At 57.6% G+C, this 20,772-nt stretch overlaps 1 protein-coding gene across 1 annotated transcript in view; it reads right to left on the minus strand.

Moving 5' to 3' along the window:
- Positions 1-5,484: 5,484 nt before the first annotated feature.
- Positions 5,485-20,772, minus strand: part of CACNA2D2 (calcium voltage-gated channel auxiliary subunit alpha2delta 2) — a 132,272-nt gene continuing 116,984 nt past the window's right edge. Inside the window, exons 13-38 of the mRNA XM_036266410.1 lie at positions 20,620-20,698; positions 20,022-20,071; positions 19,768-19,857; positions 19,492-19,563; positions 19,221-19,295; positions 17,995-18,069; positions 17,849-17,920; positions 17,702-17,773; positions 17,542-17,603; positions 16,625-16,701; positions 12,815-12,875; positions 9,520-9,617; positions 9,246-9,336; positions 9,076-9,138; positions 8,825-8,928; positions 8,455-8,553; positions 8,274-8,362; positions 8,019-8,066; positions 7,718-7,789; positions 7,465-7,617; positions 7,265-7,317; positions 7,108-7,163; positions 6,837-6,963; positions 6,578-6,687; positions 6,395-6,477; positions 5,485-6,280 (exon numbers count right to left, since the gene is read on the minus strand). Coding sequence (XP_036122303.1) covers positions 6,137-6,280; positions 6,395-6,477; positions 6,578-6,687; positions 6,837-6,963; positions 7,108-7,163; positions 7,265-7,317; positions 7,465-7,617; positions 7,718-7,789; positions 8,019-8,066; positions 8,274-8,362; positions 8,455-8,553; positions 8,825-8,928; positions 9,076-9,138; positions 9,246-9,336; positions 9,520-9,617; positions 12,815-12,875; positions 16,625-16,701; positions 17,542-17,603; positions 17,702-17,773; positions 17,849-17,920; positions 17,995-18,069; positions 19,221-19,295; positions 19,492-19,563; positions 19,768-19,857; positions 20,022-20,071; positions 20,620-20,698 — 2,175 coding nt within the window. The 3' untranslated portion in view covers positions 5,485-6,136. The remainder of the gene's footprint in view (positions 6,281-6,394; positions 6,478-6,577; positions 6,688-6,836; positions 6,964-7,107; positions 7,164-7,264; positions 7,318-7,464; positions 7,618-7,717; positions 7,790-8,018; positions 8,067-8,273; positions 8,363-8,454; positions 8,554-8,824; positions 8,929-9,075; positions 9,139-9,245; positions 9,337-9,519; positions 9,618-12,814; positions 12,876-16,624; positions 16,702-17,541; positions 17,604-17,701; positions 17,774-17,848; positions 17,921-17,994; positions 18,070-19,220; positions 19,296-19,491; positions 19,564-19,767; positions 19,858-20,021; positions 20,072-20,619; positions 20,699-20,772) is intronic.

The following is a 20,772-nucleotide window of genomic DNA, read 5'->3' on the forward strand; positions in this document are numbered from 1 at the left end:
GGGTTGCTGCGCCTGCGCGTCCCGGGCGGCGGCGGGATGCCCTCTCAGCGTAGGTCTTCCGGGTCCGCGCCTGCTGGGACACCGAGTCCTCCGCCGAAGCGGGAAATTAGGGTTCCAGGTAGAACTACAAGTCCCAGAAGGCCGTGCGCCCGGGCCGCTCCTGTAGGTGGTGAGAGGAGGTGTGCTTGGGAATTGTAGTTTCCAGGACCGTTTTCCACCGATCCTCGGGCGATGGGCGTGGGTGACGGAGCATCGCTCACCTTGGGAAAGCGGCGGGTACCGGCGGCACCACAACTGCGTGCCACACACTTGCTGAATTCCCTGGAAAGGGTGGCTTCTTGTGCATGTACATCTGAGTGGGTGTGTCTTTTTGGTTAGGTATGCGGGTAAGAATGTTGGATGGTCCTGGTGTACGTACCAGTGTGCGGGAACTGGAAATTCCATGGCTTGGAATCAGCCTGACTCAGGCTGTATGGGATGTATGGGGCCTGAACCAGGTTGGAATTCTTGCTCTGCCATTTGGCAGCTGTGTGACACTGGCTAGTAAGGTCCTGGACTTTGTAGAAACTCAGTTTCATGGACCGTAAAATGGAGAAGACAGGACGTACTGTGAGGGTCTACGAGGACTGGAATGTATAATGCAAGTTCACCCTGGGTGTACAGTGAGTGTGTTGACCGGCTGCTCTTGTTACAAGTAAGGTGGAGCCACGACTCAAACTCAGGTTTCCTGTCCCAGACAGACTTCTTTTCTTTTTAAATATTGTTTATGTTGAGTTTTTAGAGAGAGGAATGGAGAGAGAGAAATATCGATGTGAGAGAGAATCATTGATCAGGCTGCCTCCTGCGTGCTCCCCGCTGAGGATCGAGCCTGCAACCTGGGCATGTGCCTTGAAGGGAAATTGAACTGGGACCTCTCAGTCCATAGGATGAAGCTCAATCCACTGAGCCACACCAGCCGGGCCCTCCACAAACTTCTGTTGCTGGCCCAGAGGAAGAGAGGTCTCCCCACAAACTTGTACAAGACTGGTTCTGGGTCTTTACTTCATTGCAATGGTGGCTTCTGGCAGGTTGTGCAAGCTGATTTTTTTTTTGTATCTTGAGTTACTTTTAAAAAATGTGCATATAATTAAAATAATTATTTGACAAAGTACATTTATAAAGTGCAGAATCCCATCCTTTCAGCTACTGATCTCAGTAGTATTGCCAACATGTGCATAGCCTTCTAGATTACAAAGGGTGCTGACACCCGTTATCTTTGGGGTCTGGGTTCCCACTAGATGCCACTCCAGGGTAGGGTTGCCAGATTTAACAAATCAAAATACAAGGTGCTCGATCAGATTTGAATTTCAAATAAACAAGGAACACTTTTTTAGTATAAGCAAAATCTCCAATAATAAAAAGTAGTTATTGATTTCAGAAAGAGGATGGGAGATAGAGAGATAGAAATATCGATGAGCCCTGGCCGGTTTGACACAGTGGTTAGAGGATCGGCCTGAGGACCAAAGAGTCTCGGGTTCAATTCCCGGTCAAGGGCACGTACCTGAGTTGCAGTTTTGATCCCTGGCCCTAGTAGGGGTGGGTGCAGGAGGCAACCAACGATGTGTCTCTTGCACGTTGATGTTTTTCTCTCTCTCCCTCTCTTCCACTCTACAAATCAATGGAAAAATATCCTAGGGTGAGGATTAACAAAAAAAAAAAAAAAGAAAGAACGAAAAGGAAATACTGATGAGAGAGAAACATTAATCAGCTGCCTTCTGCACACCCCCTACTGGGGGTTGAGCCCACAGCCCGGGCATGTGCCCTGACCTGAAATCAAACCATCGACCTCCTGGTGTATGGGACTATGCTCAACCAACAGAGCTACACCAGCCAGGCCCCCTTTTTTTTTTTTAAATCCTCACCCAAGGACATTTTTGCATTTATCTTCAGACAGAGTGGGAAGGAGAGAAGGGAGAAGAGAGAGAGAGAGAAACATCGATGTGAAAAGGACACATCGAGTGGTTGCCACCTGCACGACCTTACCAGGGCCAGGGACAAACTGCAACCGAGGTACATGTCCTTAGCGGGAACCAAACCCGGGACTCTCTGGTTCCCGGGCCGACACTCCAACCGCTGAGGCAAACCAGCCAGGGCCCCATTTTTTTTTTTTTTAATTCTCACCTGAGGATATTTTTTCATTTATCTTCAGATAGAGTGGGAGGGGGAGAGAGAAACAGAGAGAGAGAGAGAGAGAGAGAGAGAGAGAGAGAGAGAGAGAGGTGAGAGAGACACACTGATTGGTTGCATCCTGCTTTGACCCTGACCAGGGTCGGGGACCGAACTGCAACCAAGGTACATGCCCTTGACCAGAATCGAACCCGAGATTCTTTGGTCCACAGGCCAAGGTTTGAACCACTGACCCAAACCAGGCAGGGCTGGGTCCCTTTTTTTTTAGTATAGTTATGACCCATGCATATTGGAGAGAGACAAAAAATATTTGTTTACCTGAAATTCAAATTTGATTGTTCTATATTTTATCTGGCAGCCCTACTCCAGGACCTCTGGGACTACTGCAGAGCATGGGGGCTGTATCAGAGGTTGCTAGTTGGGCGTTGCTCTGTGGCCAGCTCCTGCAGGGTCTCTTCCCTAAGGCCTGGAATGCCCTCCTCCATTTATTTAGCATCTAAGCACCCCCCAGACACAAGCCACTTCCTTTCTGAAACCTTTGCTGATCTCTTGCCCTTGTTATCTGGGGAGAAAGGGTTTCTCCCAAGTCTCAGTTTGCTCATCTGCAGTACCTAACTCCTGGTGAGGACTCAGTCAGAAGCCATTGGTGAGTGCTGAGTGTGTACTGTGTTAATAGCACCAGGAAACCTCTACACTGGTGGTTATAAGTCTTTCCCCTTAAAAAAAACTAGAAGGTCACACAGATTAGGTTTGACTATTATGACTATTAAGAGTTGGGATTAAAATGAACAAGAACCCTGGCTGGTTCGGCTCAGAGATTAGAGCGTCAGCCCGCAGACCAATGAGTCTTGGGTTCAATTCCGGTCAAGGGCAGGTACCTCAGTTGCAGTTGGTCCTGGCCCTGATCGGGGGTTGTGCAGGAGACAACCAGTCAATGTGTCTCTTTTACATCCATGTCTCTCTCTCTCTCCCTCCCACTCTATCTGAAGATGAACAGAAAAATATCCTCAAATGAGGATTAAAAAAACTTTAAAAAAATGAACAAGAGAACCCATCTGGTGTGGCTCAGTGGATTGAGCGTCGGCCCGTGGACTGAGAGGTCTGGGTTTGATTCTGGTCAGGGCATATGCTCGAGTTGTGGGCTCGATCTCCAGTAAAGGGCATGCAGGAGGCAGCCAATCATTTGTCTCTCACATCGATGTTTCTCTCTCTCTCACCTTTCCTCTATAAATAAATAAATAAATAAATAAATAAATAAATAAATAAACGAACAAGAGAGTTGGGTTGTAGTGTGAGCAGCAGTGACCATGGAGAGCACCGGTCCTTGAGGTTCCCCTGGGCTGGAAAGAGCAGCATTCATGCCTTTAGGTGGACTAGACCCTGGCTCCTCTGAATAGCATCACTGAGGTCCTCCCTCCACTTCAGGTGGAGGACCTGCCCCCTAGGCCGGGGTGGTCTGACCTGATGGCTGGATGCCTGCCTAAACCCACATCTCATCTCATGAGCCTCTGGGGCTGTGTGTGTGTGTGTGTGTGTGTGTGTGTGTGTGTGTGTGTGTTTATCCTCACCCAAGGACATTCTTTGTATTTATCTTCAGATAGAGCGGGAGGGAGAGAGGGGAGAAGAGAGAGAGAAACATCGACATGAGAGAGACACATCGAGTGGCTGCCACCCACACGACCCCAACTGGAGCCAGGGACAAACTGCAAGCAAGGTACATTCCCCCAGCGGAAACCGAACCCAGGACTGTGGTCCGCGGGCCGCCACTAACCGCTGAGCCAAACCGGCCAGGGCTATGTGTGTGTGTGTGTTTTTTTAAGTTTTCCCCAGATGCTTTTGAAATTCTACAAGACAAAGGATTCAAGTATCTGGTATCTAGGAGGTCTGGGAAGTGGCATGCCTGTTGTGCCCTCCACCACCTGGGGGCCCGATTGCTATGGCCTTCACGCCTGAGTGCTAAGTGGGGCTCTGAGGTCAAGGTGACCTGTCTTCAGACTACCCAATTCTCACCCCAGGGCAGACACAGTGGATGGGAACCATTTGAAGTGAAAATATGAACATTATTTAATAACTGATCTTCTGTAATAAACCATTTGAAAATATTTTACAAGGAATCACACACACAATATTTTACAAAGTTTCTTGACTTTTTTGTCGCTGTTGTTTTTCTGACTTGTCTGTACAAAATAGAATAACCAAAAAAAAAAAAAAAAAAAGGGCAGAGAAAAGGAAATGGCCCCTAGTCCCCCACAGATCCCCCGAGCCTGAGGTGAGGGGGCAGCCAGGTTGGGTGGGCGATGAGAAGGATCAGACCCAGCTGGGGGTTGGACAACTACCTGATGGGGATTGTTTTGTCTGTTTTTCTGTTTTTTAAACTTAAAATATATATTTTTCTGTATATGTTTGATTCTGTATTTTTATATTCTCCATTGAGCACCTGACTACACTACAGTTACACACACACCCCTGCAAGACATGGCTGGCATCTAGGCTGGGTGTACAGCATGGACGCCCACCCTGGCACCAGCAGCAGGCATGGACCATACACACACTGAGAAAGCAACAAGCAACATGACATTAATTAACGGAGCCATTAATTAATGCATCACCCTCCCCCCTCCTCCCAGTCCATCTGAGCCCCATGGCCACATCCCCTGCCCTCAGTCCCCCACTGGCCCCCAGGCTGGGATGCCTTTGGAGGAAATGACCAGAATGAATGGTGTGATGTGTGCCCAGGCCCAGCCTCTGTGTGTGCACAGAGTGTGTGTATATGTGTGTATGCGTGTGCAAGTGTGTGTTCAGCAGGGAGGAGCAGTTTGGCCTCCTGGGGGCAGGGAATTGTATGTGTGAATGGGAAGGAGATAGGAAGTGGGCAGAGGCCTGAGTGTGTAAGGGCCAGATTGGGGTGGGATGGCCCAGCCAGGAATAATTAAGTCACCCTGCTAAGGCAAAGGGCGATATCTGGTGAGGGTTCCTCTGCCAAGGGGTGCAGGCAGTGGCGTGTGGTCCCACAGGGGGCCTGACACTAGTGATAAATGGTTACAATGAGCACCTGGGGGGATGAGGGGCATTTAGGGGACACTGGCGGCTAGGGTGGGACAGAGGGGTCTTCACCCCCTGCCCCAGCATTTGGCACTGTTTGACATTCAGCTTTAGAGATGGAGGATCAGCTGGGCTGCAGGTCAGATTAGAGGCAGGCAGTGAGCAGGAGATGGAGTGTGCACATGCCAACCCTCCCACAACCCTTCACCCTTTGTAAGGCTTTGTGAGCCCCACCCCCACCCCACCCCACCCCACCCCATGTGCATGTCTGTGTGTGTCCTCTGGGATATGTCTAATGTGAGTCGCTTTTGCCCTCAGGGCTCCAGGTGTATGAGGGGTTGTGTCAGCCAGTTTCACTGTCACTGCTTTGACACCTGCAGGGCTTGGGTGGAGGAGGAAGAGGATATAGCCGAGAGGAGCAGGAGACCACTGGGGGCTGCCCTAAGGCCTCTCTCCTGCCAGGACTTAAGCTGGGATGTATAGAGCTCAAACTGCCCATCGCAGCTTCCTCCGTTATTCCCAGGGAATCCAGATTTGGTCCTAGGTGGGGCAGAGGGCCAGGTCAGAGGAGTCCAGCTGGGGCAGGGCCTAGTTTTCCCTCACATAGGGATCCTCCGGGCAGGGCCGGCAGTGGGGCCTGGTTTGGCACCAATACTGTGGCTTCCCTGTCCCAACCCTGGGGGTGGGTAAGTCCAGTGGGAATGAGGGGTCTAGAGACACTGACAGTTCAGCAGCAGATGTGGCTTGGGGGCCAAAGACCTGGGGCGCCCTCTTGTGGGACACCCCTGGCCTCCCACTCCAAGGCTAAGACTCTAGGGGCCTGGTGCGTTCAGGTCCTTCAGTGAGAAAGGGGGTGAGGATCTAAGGTGTGGAGTGTGGGGCAGGGAGCGGGGAATGGCGGGAGGCCTGGGTAGGGGGTTGGGGGTGCTCAGAGACGGCGCGAGGTGTGGGCGTGGACTTGATGAGCCTGCGGCCCGGGAGGCAGGCCCAGGAGGAGCAGCAGCTGCAGGGAGACCAGGACGCCCAGCGACGGTGGGAAGGAGGCTCCGCGGCCGCAGTCTGAGGTATCTTCCTGTGGAAGAGACAGGGAACTGGTCGGCCTCGGCAGCCGGGACAGGGGAGGACGCAGGGCTGCAGCGGCCCTGCAGGATGAGAGCGGGTGTCAAGTCCACCGGCCTTTGCTCACCGTTGCGTTGTAATCAAAGCAGATGTGCGGGCCTCTCCGGTACCGCGGTCTCTGCACCAGTTCGCACTGCTCCGGGCCGTCCGCTGGGCATGGGTGGGGAGTCAAGGAGGCGGTGGCACAAAGGGGGGCGCGTGGGGCGGGAGGGGGCGGGTGGGTGGGGGGGCGGCGGCGGGGGGAGGATACAGTGCGTCTCCTTCTGTAGCAGCCGGCCAGCCTCACACTGGCTGCACAGTGGCTTCTCCGCCACCACGAAGAGAAGGTTGGTGTTGGTCAGTCTCTGCGCATGGAACAGCCTGGAGGCAGCACAGAAAGGCGGGGCGTTGCGGCTCGCCCCGCCCCTCCACCCGGCCTCGCCCCGCGGCCCCGCCCCTGGGCGCAACCACCCGACCGGCCCCGCCCCGCGGCCCCGCCCCCAGCACCCTCGCCAGCCCTCCGCACGCACCTGGAGCAGTTTCCACAGTCGATGATGGCGTTGTAGGAGGTGTTCACCGGCCCGAAGTAGTACTGGGTCTGTTTCATCACGCAGCTACTTTCACGCGCCTCGGGGTTGCCCTCGGCCTCTGCGGGATCTGCGAAGGCCCAGAGCGCCTCAGCCACAGCCCTGGACCCTGCCACCGTTTTTTTGGGGGCCTCAGCTGCACTCAGCCTTTATAAACCCCACCCTCCCTTTGGGGAGAAGGGACTTGAGGAGGGGACTCCAAGGCCCTACCTACCTGCCTGGAACCAGCTGTGGTAGATGAGGCCATAGAGAAGCTGCTGGAACAAGGACCTGCAAGGCACGGGTCACCGAGGGGCTGTGGTCAGCACAGGCCAGTGCCCTGCTCCACTGCTCTCGAGGCCTCCCTGACCCCTGTCCCCACTAGGACTCACCAGGCCGCAGCTGAGGTCCACCAGGCCAGGTTCAGGAAGTCTGCAACGGTGGGCTGCAGAACGGAGAAAGACATGGGTTGCCCCTGCCGCCCCTGGACTGGTGTCATCCCCAGCTCTCTCGTCAGAGGTAGGGGTCATCTTTGGGCAGGTCTCCCAGTCCTCCAACCTCCATCTCTAGGCAAGGCATTGCTGGGGCTCACCACAAAGACACCCCGGGGTGCAGCACCCAGGTTGCCGGGGGGCTGGGGAGCACAGGCTGCCTGATAGTCATAGGACTCCTTGCGGGTGTAGAAAGAGTTATTGTAGAGCGCCAGCATCAGGTTGGCATCCACCTCACTGAAGAACCTGCCCACCTGGGGAGAAAGGGAGGGAACCACAGTCACAGGGCCGGCAGGGCCACACCCGAGAGGCTCAAACCTAGACCCCTCCTTCTACCCTCTTCCTGACCCTCACCTGGTCCCACTGATGGTTCTGGTTTGACAGCACCAGGAATCCCCCGTCATCAATGAGAACACAGAGCAGGTCCTGAGAGGTGGGGAAGGGGGAGGAAGATGGGGAAGGGGGAAGAAGATGGAGAGGGGCTTGGGCCCAGACCTTCCTCCCCAGGCTCTGGCAGTCCACTGCTGGAGGGGAAGGGGCACCCCTTCCCCCAGTTCTAGTAAAGCTGTGAGGTCAGGGTACGGATGGGCTAGGAGCTGCAGTTGGGAATAAGAAGTCCAGGAATGGGGTAAGCTAGGGTTCAGGACACACGCACCTCATTGTTAACCTCGCAGTCCATCTCGCAGTGGCTGCTGGGGCCGCACTGCTGGGCAGAGAGCAAGGACTGTAAGGTGCCCACCAATTTCCCCCCTTCCCATCACCCTCACCCATGTGTGTCCTCAGGCCATCTGTAACAGCCCGTCCTCCCCACAGGCACCAGAGACGCTCTGAGTGGGAGGACTGGTACAAGTTCCTGGGGGCTCCAGAATGGGTATTGCTGGGCTTACTGCACCCTCCCCTGCCCAAGTACCTTCTGAGGCTGGTCCTGGTGGGTACGGTTGCTGGCTAGCACCTTGAACTTCTCAGCCCAGGCCTCTAGATCCAACTTAACACCCACCACTGTGGGGGAGAGCAAGGGGCCATCAAAATGCCTGCTTGCCTAGGCAGCACCCTGCCCACTGTCTCTCCCTGCTTCCGCCACGGGCATTTACCTGCTGGTCGCAGCGTGCGTCCACCCAGGCTGAACTCCACAGCTGTGCTGACAAGGATGCCCACCGTGTCATTCTCCAGCTCCAGAGGCCTTACCAGGGCTGGGGGTAAGGCAGTCAGGAGCTGAAGCGGGCAATCACACTGACCAGTCCACGCCGAGCCCTAAGGACCCAGGAGCCCAAGCCAAGGCTTACCCCAGTCTAGGCACCCAGCACCCAGCGTAGTGTTCCGCATAGCCTCGCCCTCTCTCATCTGCCCAGCCTCAGCCTGCCTCATGTCCGAGAGGGGCCTCAGAGAGCACAGCGGGCCCTGGATGAGCACACAGGGAGGCCTCAGCGCCCTCTGCTGCTGTGCACCTGGGGGGACACTCACCATCCTGATGTGGGGGCTTGAAGACATAACCGCGGTTGTCCAGGCTGCGACGGTAGAAACTGGCATTGAAGGGCTCAGGGTTCTCTGTCCAGTCTTCCGCTGCCCTGGTCACCCAAGAAGGTAGAAGTTGATGGAAGGGGTGACTTGTGGGGAACAGTAGTCTCATCAGGTGCAAAGAGGGCTCTGGGCAGCGGGACAGAGGCAGGGTCCCAGGCAAGGGCAGGGGTCAGGTAGTGGGGTAGGTCACTTACTTGTTGGGGAATACCCGCGTGATGCCACCGTCAGTGGCAGCGAACACGGCCAGAAGGCTATACCTGGGGGCAGCAAGGAGGTGAGGTCACAGGCCTGCCTTTGGCATGGCAGAGCCAAGGCCCCTGGGCCCATCTCAGCCTCCTGCCCCCACAGGCTGGGTGGTGCCTACGTGTTAAGATCCTGGTCCCGCCACACACGCTCCACCAGCTGCTGTGTGATGCCCGTGTCCAAGATGAGGTTGTGCAGAAGGAAGTTGTTGCCTGCAATGGGAGGGCAGAGATGGAGGGGGCATCTTTTCATGGCTCCCTGCCCACTTGCCCCTCCCCCCAAGGCTCCAATAGGAACCTTCCCCACGACCTGGCCAGGCCTTGCCCTTAGCAGGCCTGCGTATTCCCACACATGCCCAGTCCCTGGGTTCCTTGGGGCTACCCCGTCAGGCTCACACTGCTTGGAATCTGGAGTCACTTTCTCCATAAGCTCAATGAAGTTTTTCAGGAACTCGGTGTTGTTGTCTGAAGCATTCAGGTCCTTGCAATACTCTCTGGGGGGGAGGGGGGGCAAGAAAAGTGGGCTTGGGGGGCTGGAACGGACAGAGCATCAAGGCTTCCCAACAAGTCTTCCTGGTCATTTGCTGAGAAGCCCAGGCCTCAGAGAGGGGCAGGTGTATTCTTACAGGCTGCAGCCACTACGTGCCTGGCAGGCTCCCAGGTCTGAGTTGGGGCAGAGCTGACAGGAGAATGAGGGTTTACTTCGTCCTGGAAGATTCTCTCTCCTGGGCATGGCCCTGCAGAGCCTCCCACCTCTCCTGCTATCTGGACCCGGATGGAACACCTGTGGCCCTCCTGGTGGGCTCACCCACCTGTGTGCTGTAGCAGTCCAGGAGCACAAGGTGGGTGGAGTTCCAGCACCGACCTCGTCCTGCCGCTTCCTGGCTGAGGCCTCTGGGCAACTCACTCAAGCTCCCTGAGCTTGTTTTTCCATCATACCACAGAGGGTGTCATGAAGTCAGTGGGAACACATGGGTCCTCGGACTGGCTATTCCGTCTGCCTGGAGTGCTTTTGCCCCAGAGGTGAAGACCAGATTCCTCACCTCAACGCCCTTAAGGGGCTCAAAAAGCATGGGAGTGGTGGGGGGGGGGGATGCGGAGGCCTGTTTAGGCTTGGCTCCCCAGGAAGTCCTGGTGAGGAGCTGTCTCTCCTACCCAATTCCTCACTCCCACCCCTGCCACCAGAGACCCGCCCACTGGCCCATATGGCAGCAACTTTGTGGGAATTTATTTATTTTTTGGAGTGGGGTATGTGCCCCTAGTGGGTACCGAACCTGGGACTCTCTGGTCCGCAGGCTGACACTCCAACCGCTGAGCCAAACTGGCCAGGGCTGCGGGAATTTTTTAAATGTGCTGCTTCCCCAGGCTCTGCTAGGGTCCACAGCTTGTGAGGACACCTGGGACTCATCTCAGCCCCCCTGCCCCCTGGCCCCTGGGCCTCTGTGCAGTGCACAGCCGGCACTCCTGGGTGTAGAGGCCACTCCTGATATGCCCAGAGCGACACCCAAACAGCTGGGCTTGAGATGCATGTCACCTGCAGTCCCCCATATGTGTATTTATATTTGTGGGTTGTTACACACTCACTCAACATGTATTTATTGAGCTCTCCTGAGCCAAAGACACAGAGCTGACACAAACAAACAAATAGTCCCTGTCCTCGAAGAGCTCCCTGAGGGTCATGTGGGTCACACAGGCCTTTCATACATTTCCACAGTCACTGACGCACACAGCCCACCCCACATCTACACCTGGACCCTTGAAAACACCCACAATGATGCACAAACACAAACACACATCTACAGAGTCACGGAGAAATGTGTGGGTGCATGCACGCACGTGCACACACGAAGGTTAGGCGTGTCCGGAGCCCTTGTGGTGCCTGCGAGTGCCCAGGGGTCTCTGTTCACTGCATGCACGCACGTGCACACACGAAGGTTAGGCGTGTCCGGAGCCCGTGTGGTGCCTGCTAGTGCCCAGGGGTCTCTGTTCACTGCATGCACGCACGTGCACACACGAAGGTTAGGAGTCCAGAGCCCGCGTGTGGTGCCTGCTAGTGCCCAGGGGTCTCTGTTCACTGCATGCACGCACGTGCACACACGAAGGTTAGGAGTCCAGAGCCCGCGTGTGGTGCCTGCTAGTGCCCAGGGGTCTCTGTCACTGCATGCACGCACGTGCACACACGAAGGTTAGGAGTCCAGAGCCCGCGTGTAGTGCCTGCTAGTGCCCAGGGGTCTCTGTCACTGCATGCACGCACGTGCACACACGAAGGTTAGGAGTCCAGAGCCCGCGTGTGGTGCCTGCGAGTGCCCAGGGGTCTCTGTTCACTGCATGCACGCACGTGCACACACGAAGGTTAGGAGTCCAGAGCCCGCGTGTGGTGCCTGCGAGTGCCCAGGGGTCTCTGTCACTGCATGCACGCACGTGCACACACGAAGGTTAGGCGTGTCCGGAGCCCGTGTGGTGCCTGCTAGTGCCCAGGGGTCTCTGTTCACTGCATGCACGCACGTGCACACACGAAGGTTAGGAGTCCAGAGCCCGCGTGTGGTGCCTGCGAGTGCCCAGGGGTCTCTGTCACTGCATGCACGCACGTGCACACACGAAGGTTAGGCGTGTCCGGAGCCCGTGTGGTGCCTGCTAGTGCCCAGGGGTCTCTGTTCACTGCATGCACGCACGTGCACACACGAAGGTTAGGAGTCCAGAGCCCGCGTGTGGTGCCTGCGAGTGCCCAGGGGTCTCTGTTCACTGCATGCGCACACGTGCACACACGAAGGTTAGGCGTGTCCGGAGCCCGTGTGGTGCCTGCTAGTGCCCAGGGGTTTCTGTTCACTGCATGCACGCACGTGCACACACGAAGGTTAGGAGTCCAGAGCCCGCGTGTGGTGCCTGCGAGTGCCCATGGGTCTCTGTCACTGCATGCGCACACGTGCACACACGAAGGTTAGGCGTGTCTGGAGCCCGTGTGGTGCCCGCGAGTGCCCAGGGGTCTCTGTTAACAGTGCCCACCTGCCCTCACCCTACTCCCAGGTCACAGGGGAGTGCTTTACCACACGGGGCCCACGGGCTTCTTCAGATGTGGGCTATCAGGCAGAGGGTGTGAACACGAGGATGTATGTGCATGCTGAGGGCACTTGAAGGATGGTCCAGGCCTGGACCTGCGCTACGCCCTGACCCCTCACCTGTCCAGGCAGCTCTCAAAGCCCACATCCCCTCTTCCACCCTGTCCTCAGTGAGCCACCACACCTAGACTCAGCACTGCCGATAGGGGCTCTGGCCGGCTCATCCCCAGACCCATACACACACTGACTGACACAGGACAAGGACAGAGTGCAGGGTGGGGAGTGGGGAGGGCACCGCAAACCAGAGCAGCAGCTGCCCAGTGAGGGGCCTGCTGCGGACAGCCCGCCCGCCCAGGGCATAGACTCCTTCTGGTTGCCTGAGAGGGTCAGGGAGGTCAGCAGAGGGTCCAGAGCCCTCCCGCCCCAGGTGGGAGCCGGAGCTGGGGGCAGCTGGCCACTGCTGCCTGGTTCAGTGCATGGCCCGGGTATGCACATGGCCGCACATACGGGGCCATGCATGGGGGGGCGACACTGCACAGGACACAGACACACAGAGCTCCAGGAAGCAGTGCAGGAGGCGGGCCAGGGCAGTCAGGGTTGGGGAGGACACCTCAGCAAGGCCACACGCAAGCTACCTGGGAGCAAGGAAAACATGTCCTTCAGACTCAAAGCTGCTGGGGAGCAGGAACTCAAAATCTGCAACAGAAATGGGGGTTATCCGGCGGGGGCTGGGGAGGCGAGAGGCCAGGGGGCTCAGAGCTCAAGGGGCTGGAGGGACAGGGAAGGGGGTGGTTGGAGGGAGGGGGAGACACCAGCATAGAGGGAACCCGCCACTTCCATGTTCAAGTTCGAGCCAGAGAGAAGGGGTGGGGGGGGAAGGGTGGAGGGCCTGTGGAGACTACAGCATCGCAGGAGGAGGGCAGTTATAGCCAATATGTTGCCCGGGCCCGGTCCTCTGTCGGCAGGCTGTATATGCTTCCATACGGCTGTATAGCACATATACACGGACACACACACACACATATATATACACACACTGCTATATATATGCATGGTCTGGGGGAGGTACCAGTCTCGCTCTTATCACATCCAGAATGGAAAACACCGCATGCTGAACTCCCTTCGCCTCCGAAGAGACTTCGAGGAAGGGAATTGGCTTTTGGCTGCGGATTTTTGTCTTTCTTTGCTGTAGCTGTTTGCATTTTGGTAGGTCTCTTTGTTCTGTGTCAGGCATCAACATGGCCAAACCGAAGGGGTTTCTCATGGGCACAGACAGTCCAACCAGAGACGGTGTGGGCAGCTGGGGCGGGCTGCAGTGCATTGTGGGGTCTGGCGGTCCTTCCTAGGGTAGGAGCTGGGTGAGGGGAGACCTCGAGGCACCTGTGAATGTTCCCACACTGCGGGAGGAGTCTGGGAGCTGGAAGGGGACAGGAGGATTGTTCGAGCCTGCACACCTGCTCTCTTGGGCCGGCAGCATGAGGGCAGGTGGGAAGGACTGGTTGTCCCCCTCCCTGGGACCTGTCTGAGCTCAGCGCAGCCAGGGAGGAATGCTGGGGGCTCTGGAGAAGGTGTGGGGTACTGCTGAGGGACCCACCAACTGGGCATGTGCATGTGTGTGAGAAACATGAGTGTGTATGTGTATGCAACTGTCTGTGTGGGTTTGTGGGGGAGTCTGGGGATGGGGCCATTCAGTTTGCTCTGTGGTCTCTCTCTGCCCAGGGTGACTGGCCACCTTGCTGGCCATCATCTGGGAGGTATCTCTCTGCTCTCGGCCTGTCCCATTCTGGGCAGTCCACTCAGTCATCCTTCTACCGGATTCCAACCTCCTGGTCACCCCAGGGCTTCCCTGTTCCCCAACACTCCCACAATGCACTGCAAAATTCCAGGGAAGAGAGACTTGGGGTGCCTGGAGGGGCTGGGCAGTCACTGGTTGGACTGTCGCTTTCTGACAGGGCTGAGGCAGGGTTTGGACACAAGCCGACAGGGAAGGGGTGGGGGAGAGGAGGAGGAGAAAGAAAAAGGAGCAGGAAGGGAGACTATACTATAGTTGTCACTGTTACCAGGGCCCTGCATTTCTGGGGTCCCTGGGAGGGATGTGGAAGGGGGAGAAAAGACAACTCAAGCCAGTGGAAGTAGGGCATGTCCCTCATCCCCACCTGGGCCAGTGGGGACATCTATTCTCGTTGCTGAACTTGTTTGGACATGGCCCCATAGGGCTTCTTGGGGATCCCATGCTTCCAGGCCATGGGACCAAGGACGGGACACCCCTCATGGCTCTCCTCCTCTGCCCAGGTGTTCCGGGGAAGGGGCGTGTCTGCGCACCATGGCAGAGACCCTGGTGCTGCTCTTTCGCCCCTTGTTCTCACCAGGGGCTACAAGTTCCCTGCCTGCCCTTCCTGGAAGTCTCTGGTCTGGGTACTTCTGAGTGCCAGAGCCTTTTCCTTCACATCCAGCCTGGTTCCCTCTAAGCTCTTTTGCTGTCTTTGGGTTCTAGACAGACCCCCTTCCATTCCCAGCCAGGCTCACTGTCCCTGAGTCTGCCTTTATTTAACAGGGGAGCACCTTCTCCAACCTGACCGCTCTCCCCAGGAGCAGAGAGAACCCCAGGGCAGTGCTGGGCTGGTGGCCTTAGCAACCTCTCTGGAGCAGGGGGCGGCAGAGGACAGGTTTCAGCACCCCGGCCAGCGCCCATGATAGTCTGGTCTGCCTTGCTCTCCAGGTGCCCTGGCTGCTGCCCATCCTGCCCCCCTGCCTCAGGGCCAGGGCTCCGAGGCTTCCAAAGCCTCTGTCTCCCCCTGGGAATGCCACCAGCTTTTGCAGCCAGTGCCAGGGATCAGAGGAGGGAGAACTGTCCCAGAGGAAGCCTCGTGTGGCTCCCCTTTCCCATAAGCCTTACGTAAGTTCTCTGAGGTCTGACTTACCCCCTGCATCTCAGTACCTGCAATGCTGGATGGGAGGTGGCGCAGAGGCTTCCAGCCCTGTCCCCACTGTTGAGTTGTCTTGGAGGATCAGACAAGGGGGAGCAGGGCCTGCCCAGAGGGAGCGAGGAGGGTGAGGAGGGGGCCTGAGCTCTCAGAACACGCTGGAGAACCACCCTGTAGGTAGGGCCAGGGGAAAGGGCCGCTGGCTCTGGTAGGGATCAGAGGAAAGGCAAGAACTGGAGGAGCCAAGGGAATGCTGGGAGGGGGCCCTGGAGAGCAGGGGTGTGGCTGGTCCTGGGCAGGGAGGGGGGCAAGCAAGGGTGTGAGGGTGGGTGGGGTGGGGAGAGGAGGGTGCACTGATTCTGAATATACTTGCCCTTCAGTTTGCTGATTGGCACTGGGACAGTCCACCAAGAGAGAAAGCGAGGAAAACAAAAACAACACAAACACAAAAACAAACGAAAAGGGGGAGGGGAAGGGGAGGGGCACAAACAATATTTTATTCAATGGCTGTTTGAATGAAAATATTGTGTCTTATCATCATACCGAAAGGAAACTTCTTGCAAAAAACGACATGAGAGAGAAAGAGAGAGCGAGAAAACTCAAAGGAGATGAGCCCCAGTGGGCCAGGCAGGTGGGGGGCGCCCGGTGGGGCTGGAGCCCCAGCCTCCCTCCCCGTGACCTCGGGCAGTGGGCAGGCGGGGCCACAGGCTCCCAGAGGCCCAGGGGGAGTGGGGCATGCAGGCAGGGATGAGCCACAGGCAGAAGAGTGGGAGAGGGAGGAGAGGAGGGAGGGAGAGCAAGGGGGAGGGACAGGGAGCAAAGGAGCAGAGCTGAGGGGAGAGGGGAGAGGGAGGGAGGGGGGAGGGCCTGAGACCCAGAGGGAGACCAAAGGAAAAAGGGAGGGGAGGGATGCCGGGGGAGGGGAGGGAGGAAATGTGGGGGAGTAATGGAGGGGGTGAACAGAAGGGGGGAAAAAGAGGGAGATAGAGAAGGTGGGGGTACAGGGAGGGGAAAGAGAAGAAAGGAGGGAGGAAAGGAAAGAGAGTGAGGGAGGGAGAGAGAAGGGCAAAAAGAGAGGAAGGGAGAGAAGCAGAAGAGAAGGAGGAAGGTGAGTGAGGATGAGTGGGGGGAGCAGCAGAGGGGGCAGAGGTGGGGAGAGACCCTGGGGGTGGCGCCAGAGCTGCAGGGAGAGGAGGGAGGAGAGGGTGTCTTCCAGGAATGCAGCCCCCAGGGGTGTGCGGGGGAGGCAGGCTAAGGAGGGAAGACACGGAGTAGGAGAAACCAAAAACAGAACCTCAACGGAAACCATGAGAGAATGGTCTGGAACCAAATCTGAGAAAAGGAGAGCATGCAGATTTCCACAGACTTTCCGGGCTGGTGTCCCAGCCTGCGGGCGCCTGGGCTGGGCAGACTGGGCAGGAGGGGCCGCCTGGCTGCAGGCAGCTGGCTATGCTGCCTGAGGCCGGCCGGGTGCTGGGCAGAGGCAGGGGTGCAGGGCACAGGCAGGGGCTGGCCACTTACACTTGACCTGCAGGATCTGGTCGCTGAGATTGGCTTGGAGGTAGAAGGTGCTGTAGGGAGGGAGCACGAGCCCTAGGCTGGGAAGGGGCAGGGGAGGGGCACAGGTCACTGCTGGGAGAGGTGAGCCACGTTGGCACCCCCCACCCCAGCGGCCTTGGAGCTGGGTAGAGACCCAGGCTGTGGCCTGCCCTCCCCTGACCACCAGAGACACCTTTTCCTAATTACTTGTGGGAGATTCATGGCCTTGGGGCCTGGACTCTCCACTCCCCAAATTCTCCTCCAGGCCTCAGAACTTCAGGCCCCAAAGCAATTTCAACCCCAGCCCTCATGCCAGCAGCCTCCCCCAACATACCAACTGCCCAGCCAGCCTCCTCCATCTGGCCAGCAGCAAACTCCCAAGGGACAGAACACTGCCAGTGAGCTAGGCTAGGGCGGGAACACTGTGGGAGTGAGGTCCCCAGTCCCCAGGGACTCAGGCGGTGTGAGCCAGTTGAAAGCAGAGCTGGTGCTACTGGGGTGTGAATGAGATGCTGACAGAGCCTGGGCCTGACCCACGGGGCCTGATCTCGGGCTGCGATGCCTGTCGGGAGCAGGCCTGCCAATGTGCTGAGGAAGACATCTGGGTGCAGACACCCAGGGATGCAATCCAGGCGTGAGGGCCAGGAGAGGGTGGGGGGTCGCAGGGAGGCCTCAGACACACCACCTTGTCTCTGTCCTGTGCTCCCAGGAGATGGCACACTTGTTCCTGAAGGGTCAGCAAGAGCCTCTCGGGGACTGAGCGTCATGGGGTGAGAAGTGAGCAGCCCTGGCTGCTGGTGCCCCACTGAGATTTGGCACACTGGTGTAGGGGCAGCTGGGCTCGGACTCTGGGTTTGGGGGCACCCCCTCCCTGCCTGCCCGACCTTGGCCCCACTCACCTGTAGTTGGTGCTCCTTATAGGCACCCAGGTGTAGTTCCGCATCACTTCATCTACGTACCTCTGGGAGAAGAGGCTGGGTCAGGTGTCTGGGCGAACAGGTGTGTCGGGGGGGGGACAATGTCCACCCTGACCCTGTCCCTCCCCCACCACCTTCTCACCTCATCCAGGGACTTGACCAATGTTCTGATCTGCTTGTGGCCCTTGTTGCCATCAATCATGCTCCGACGGATCTGGAAGAGCCAGAGGCGTGAGGGTGGGGTCCTCCTTGCCCTGCTCTGGGGGCCCTTCCCACTGCCCTTCCCCACCTCCTCCTTATTTCCGTCCTCCAGCTCTGCATCCAGGAAGTCCAGAGTCACAGGTTCCCGGAAGTTGGTGGTCTGTGAGAGGCAGGGCAGGAATTCAGGCGTCTCCTCATAGGATTTACCCCCTCCAGGCCGCCCACATGGCTTACCTGGGGCTTGAGGTTGGGGTGCAGCAACACATAGCCGTTCAAGTCGATAGCAAACACGTAGCCGTTGGCTCCAAGCTGGGGGTGTAGATTGGGGGCTCAGGGCCTGGAGGGCTGGGCAGGGGTTCCCTGGGCTCTGGAGCTCTTCCTTGTCCTACCTTCCATGCTGCTAAGGGGTCCCCACATGCCAGGTCCCCACATGCCACAGGGCCCCAAGTCTGCATCTCAAGCCAAGCCCAGCAGGCTGGGGCCCCTCATGGAGCAGCCCTGGCCTAGGCTGAGCAGCTCTGCGGGACCATCATTCACTTGGCAGTCTGTACTTCTCACCCCACCCCAGATCTACGGGAGGTGGCAGTCAGGTGGACCGCCCCACCTCCGCCGGCCCCACAGGCTGCTGGTCCCCTCTCCCCACCCTCCTCCTGGTCCCCAGCTCAGCAGAGCACAGGGGGAGGAGCGGCCCGTAATCCCACAGGCCTGGGGCGTCCCATCCAGGTGGAGGGAAAGAGAAGTGAGACCCTGGACCGGCCCTTTCCTCTTGGCAGTTCCCTCAGTGCACACGGACAGTGACACGGGCCTGTGTGCCTCATCCCTACCCCTTTCCAGCCAAGGCCCCTGCTCCCTTTGCCACAGGCCTTGGGCAGCCACACTAACCTTGCCCCTTCCCTGGCTTATGATTCTGTGTTTCAGCTTCACCAGCTCTGTCCGGAGAACCCCCTCTGCCTCTAAGGTGCGCCTTCCCCACCTTTCTACCCCGGACACTGCTGCCACGCGACAGTCCAGGTATCAAGCTACAGCACACAGGCCACACCTGGCCTGCCGCCTGCTAACATATAGCTGTCAGCTAAGAATGGCTTTGACACTTTTAAATGCTTGAAAAAGATCAAAAGAACAATTCTATTTCATGACACGGGAAAGTCATCTGAAATTCAAATTTCAGTATCCACAAACAAAATTGTGTTGGAACACAGCCATGCCCATTTGTTTGTCTTGTCTGTGGCCGTGCTGCCGATACGGCAGCAGAATGGAGTATGAACATGGCTGGCAGGGCCTCAGTCAGCCAGTCTGGCCCTTTACAAAAAGTTTGCCGACCCCAGCTCTAGGCCCAAGGTCGTCTCCTCCGGAAGCTTTCCCTGACCGCCTGAACTCAGAGGTCTCCACGGGGGTGTTCTGAACACCATCAGTCTCCTCTGCGGAGCCTGGCTGTGCCCCCATGGAAGGCGGACACTCACCGTGTAGTTGGGAGTCAGTCTCTTGATATCGTTCAGAGCCACATCGATACCCATCACACCCAGGATCAGCTGGTTCTGGGAGCAGAGACGCAGGTCTGCAATGGGCTCAATCCTATGGGGCGCCCCCTGCCCACCCCCACGCCCAAGGCCTCAAGCTACTCTGGGCCTTGTCCAATGTGCAGGCCTGCCTACCCCTCCTCCACCCAGACCAGCTACGGGCATGACAACCCTTCCCAGGCGTACCTCATCCTTCCCCAGCAGGGGACCTCACCTTCTTTTCCCCAGGGCCATCCTGTGTCAGGTTGAACACTGGGAGGGTCCCTGTCACCACCAACCCTAGCCCCTGAAGGGAGAGGAGGATGGGTTGGTCTCCTGTGGCCAGCCGTGCCCCCACCCCAGTGTTCAGAGCAGGAGCTCAGGTGCAAGCTACCTTTCTTGCTCCTCTGCTTGGTTTACCCCCATAACGGGGCCCTCAGGGGACATGACCCTGTGGGCACATCGCGGGGGAAGGTCACCAGCCCACCCCTTCCTTGCCCGGAGGTTTTACCAGTGCATCCTCATACACGTTGGTCCATTGCACCTGCTTGGCCTCCTTGCCTGCCAGCACCATGGGCCTGCCCAGTACGTCTAGATATTCCTGGGGACGGAGGGTGGGCAGGGGTCATAAGTCTGTACCTTCCCTGTTCTGCCTCTCCTGTGTCATCATGCCACCAGGGGGTGCTCTCACACCACAGCAGCTCTTCATAGGCACTGTCCCCTGGAAGCAAGGGGCTGGGAGGAAGGGGCCCCCCACAGTCTCACCTGTGTGTTGATGCGGATGGCACCGATAGAAGGGATCTCAAAATAGTAACCTGTGAGGGAAGGCAAGGCAGGGGCGGGGCTGAGTGGTGCTCAGGACGCAGACAGGGGCGCTGGGGTGTGTCTGCAGCCCTGATTTGTCCGTCAGGTTCCCTTTCTTTCTGGAGTCACTGCCCCTAAATCATGTCCTGTGGTGCTACCTGCCAGTGCCCTGCTGAGGGGCTATGCTGTGGAAGGGTCTGAGTGCAGGGGTGTAGAGAAGCGGAGCTGGAGTGAAGAGGAATCTAAGGCCTGGAGCCCCTCATTCTAGGCTGGCAGTGCCATTCAGAGTTCACTCAGGTCCACATGCATGGAGAGACAGATTGACCAGCAGACAGACACAGGAGCAGACAAGCTGGGAGACAGAGGGACGATGGGCTTTCAGACAGATGGGCAAAAAGGTGCTCGATAAAATGGGCAAGTTACCAATAGAGAGACAGACAGTCACATGTATGGAAAGATGGACAGGCAGAGGATGAAGAAGCAGCTGGATATATGGAAGGACAGATGGACAGCAGGACATGGCAGGCAGGCTCCGTGACATGCTGCCCAGATGAGGTACCTTTGTTGGCGCAGGCCATCCACTGCAGGGGTGTGACATCATAGTTGTGCTGCCCCACGGAGAAAGTGAACACTCGCACCTGTTTGGGGCTTGAGGTCATGCTGTGGCCACCAGAGCACAGCCCTCCCCTGGACTGGGCCCAGCTCCGGGCCT

Source organism: Molossus molossus, unplaced genomic scaffold (assembly GCF_014108415.1).
Source record: "Molossus molossus isolate mMolMol1 unplaced genomic scaffold, mMolMol1.p scaffold_m16_p_18, whole genome shotgun sequence".
Taxonomy (NCBI): Eukaryota; Metazoa; Chordata; class Mammalia; order Chiroptera; family Molossidae; genus Molossus; species Molossus molossus.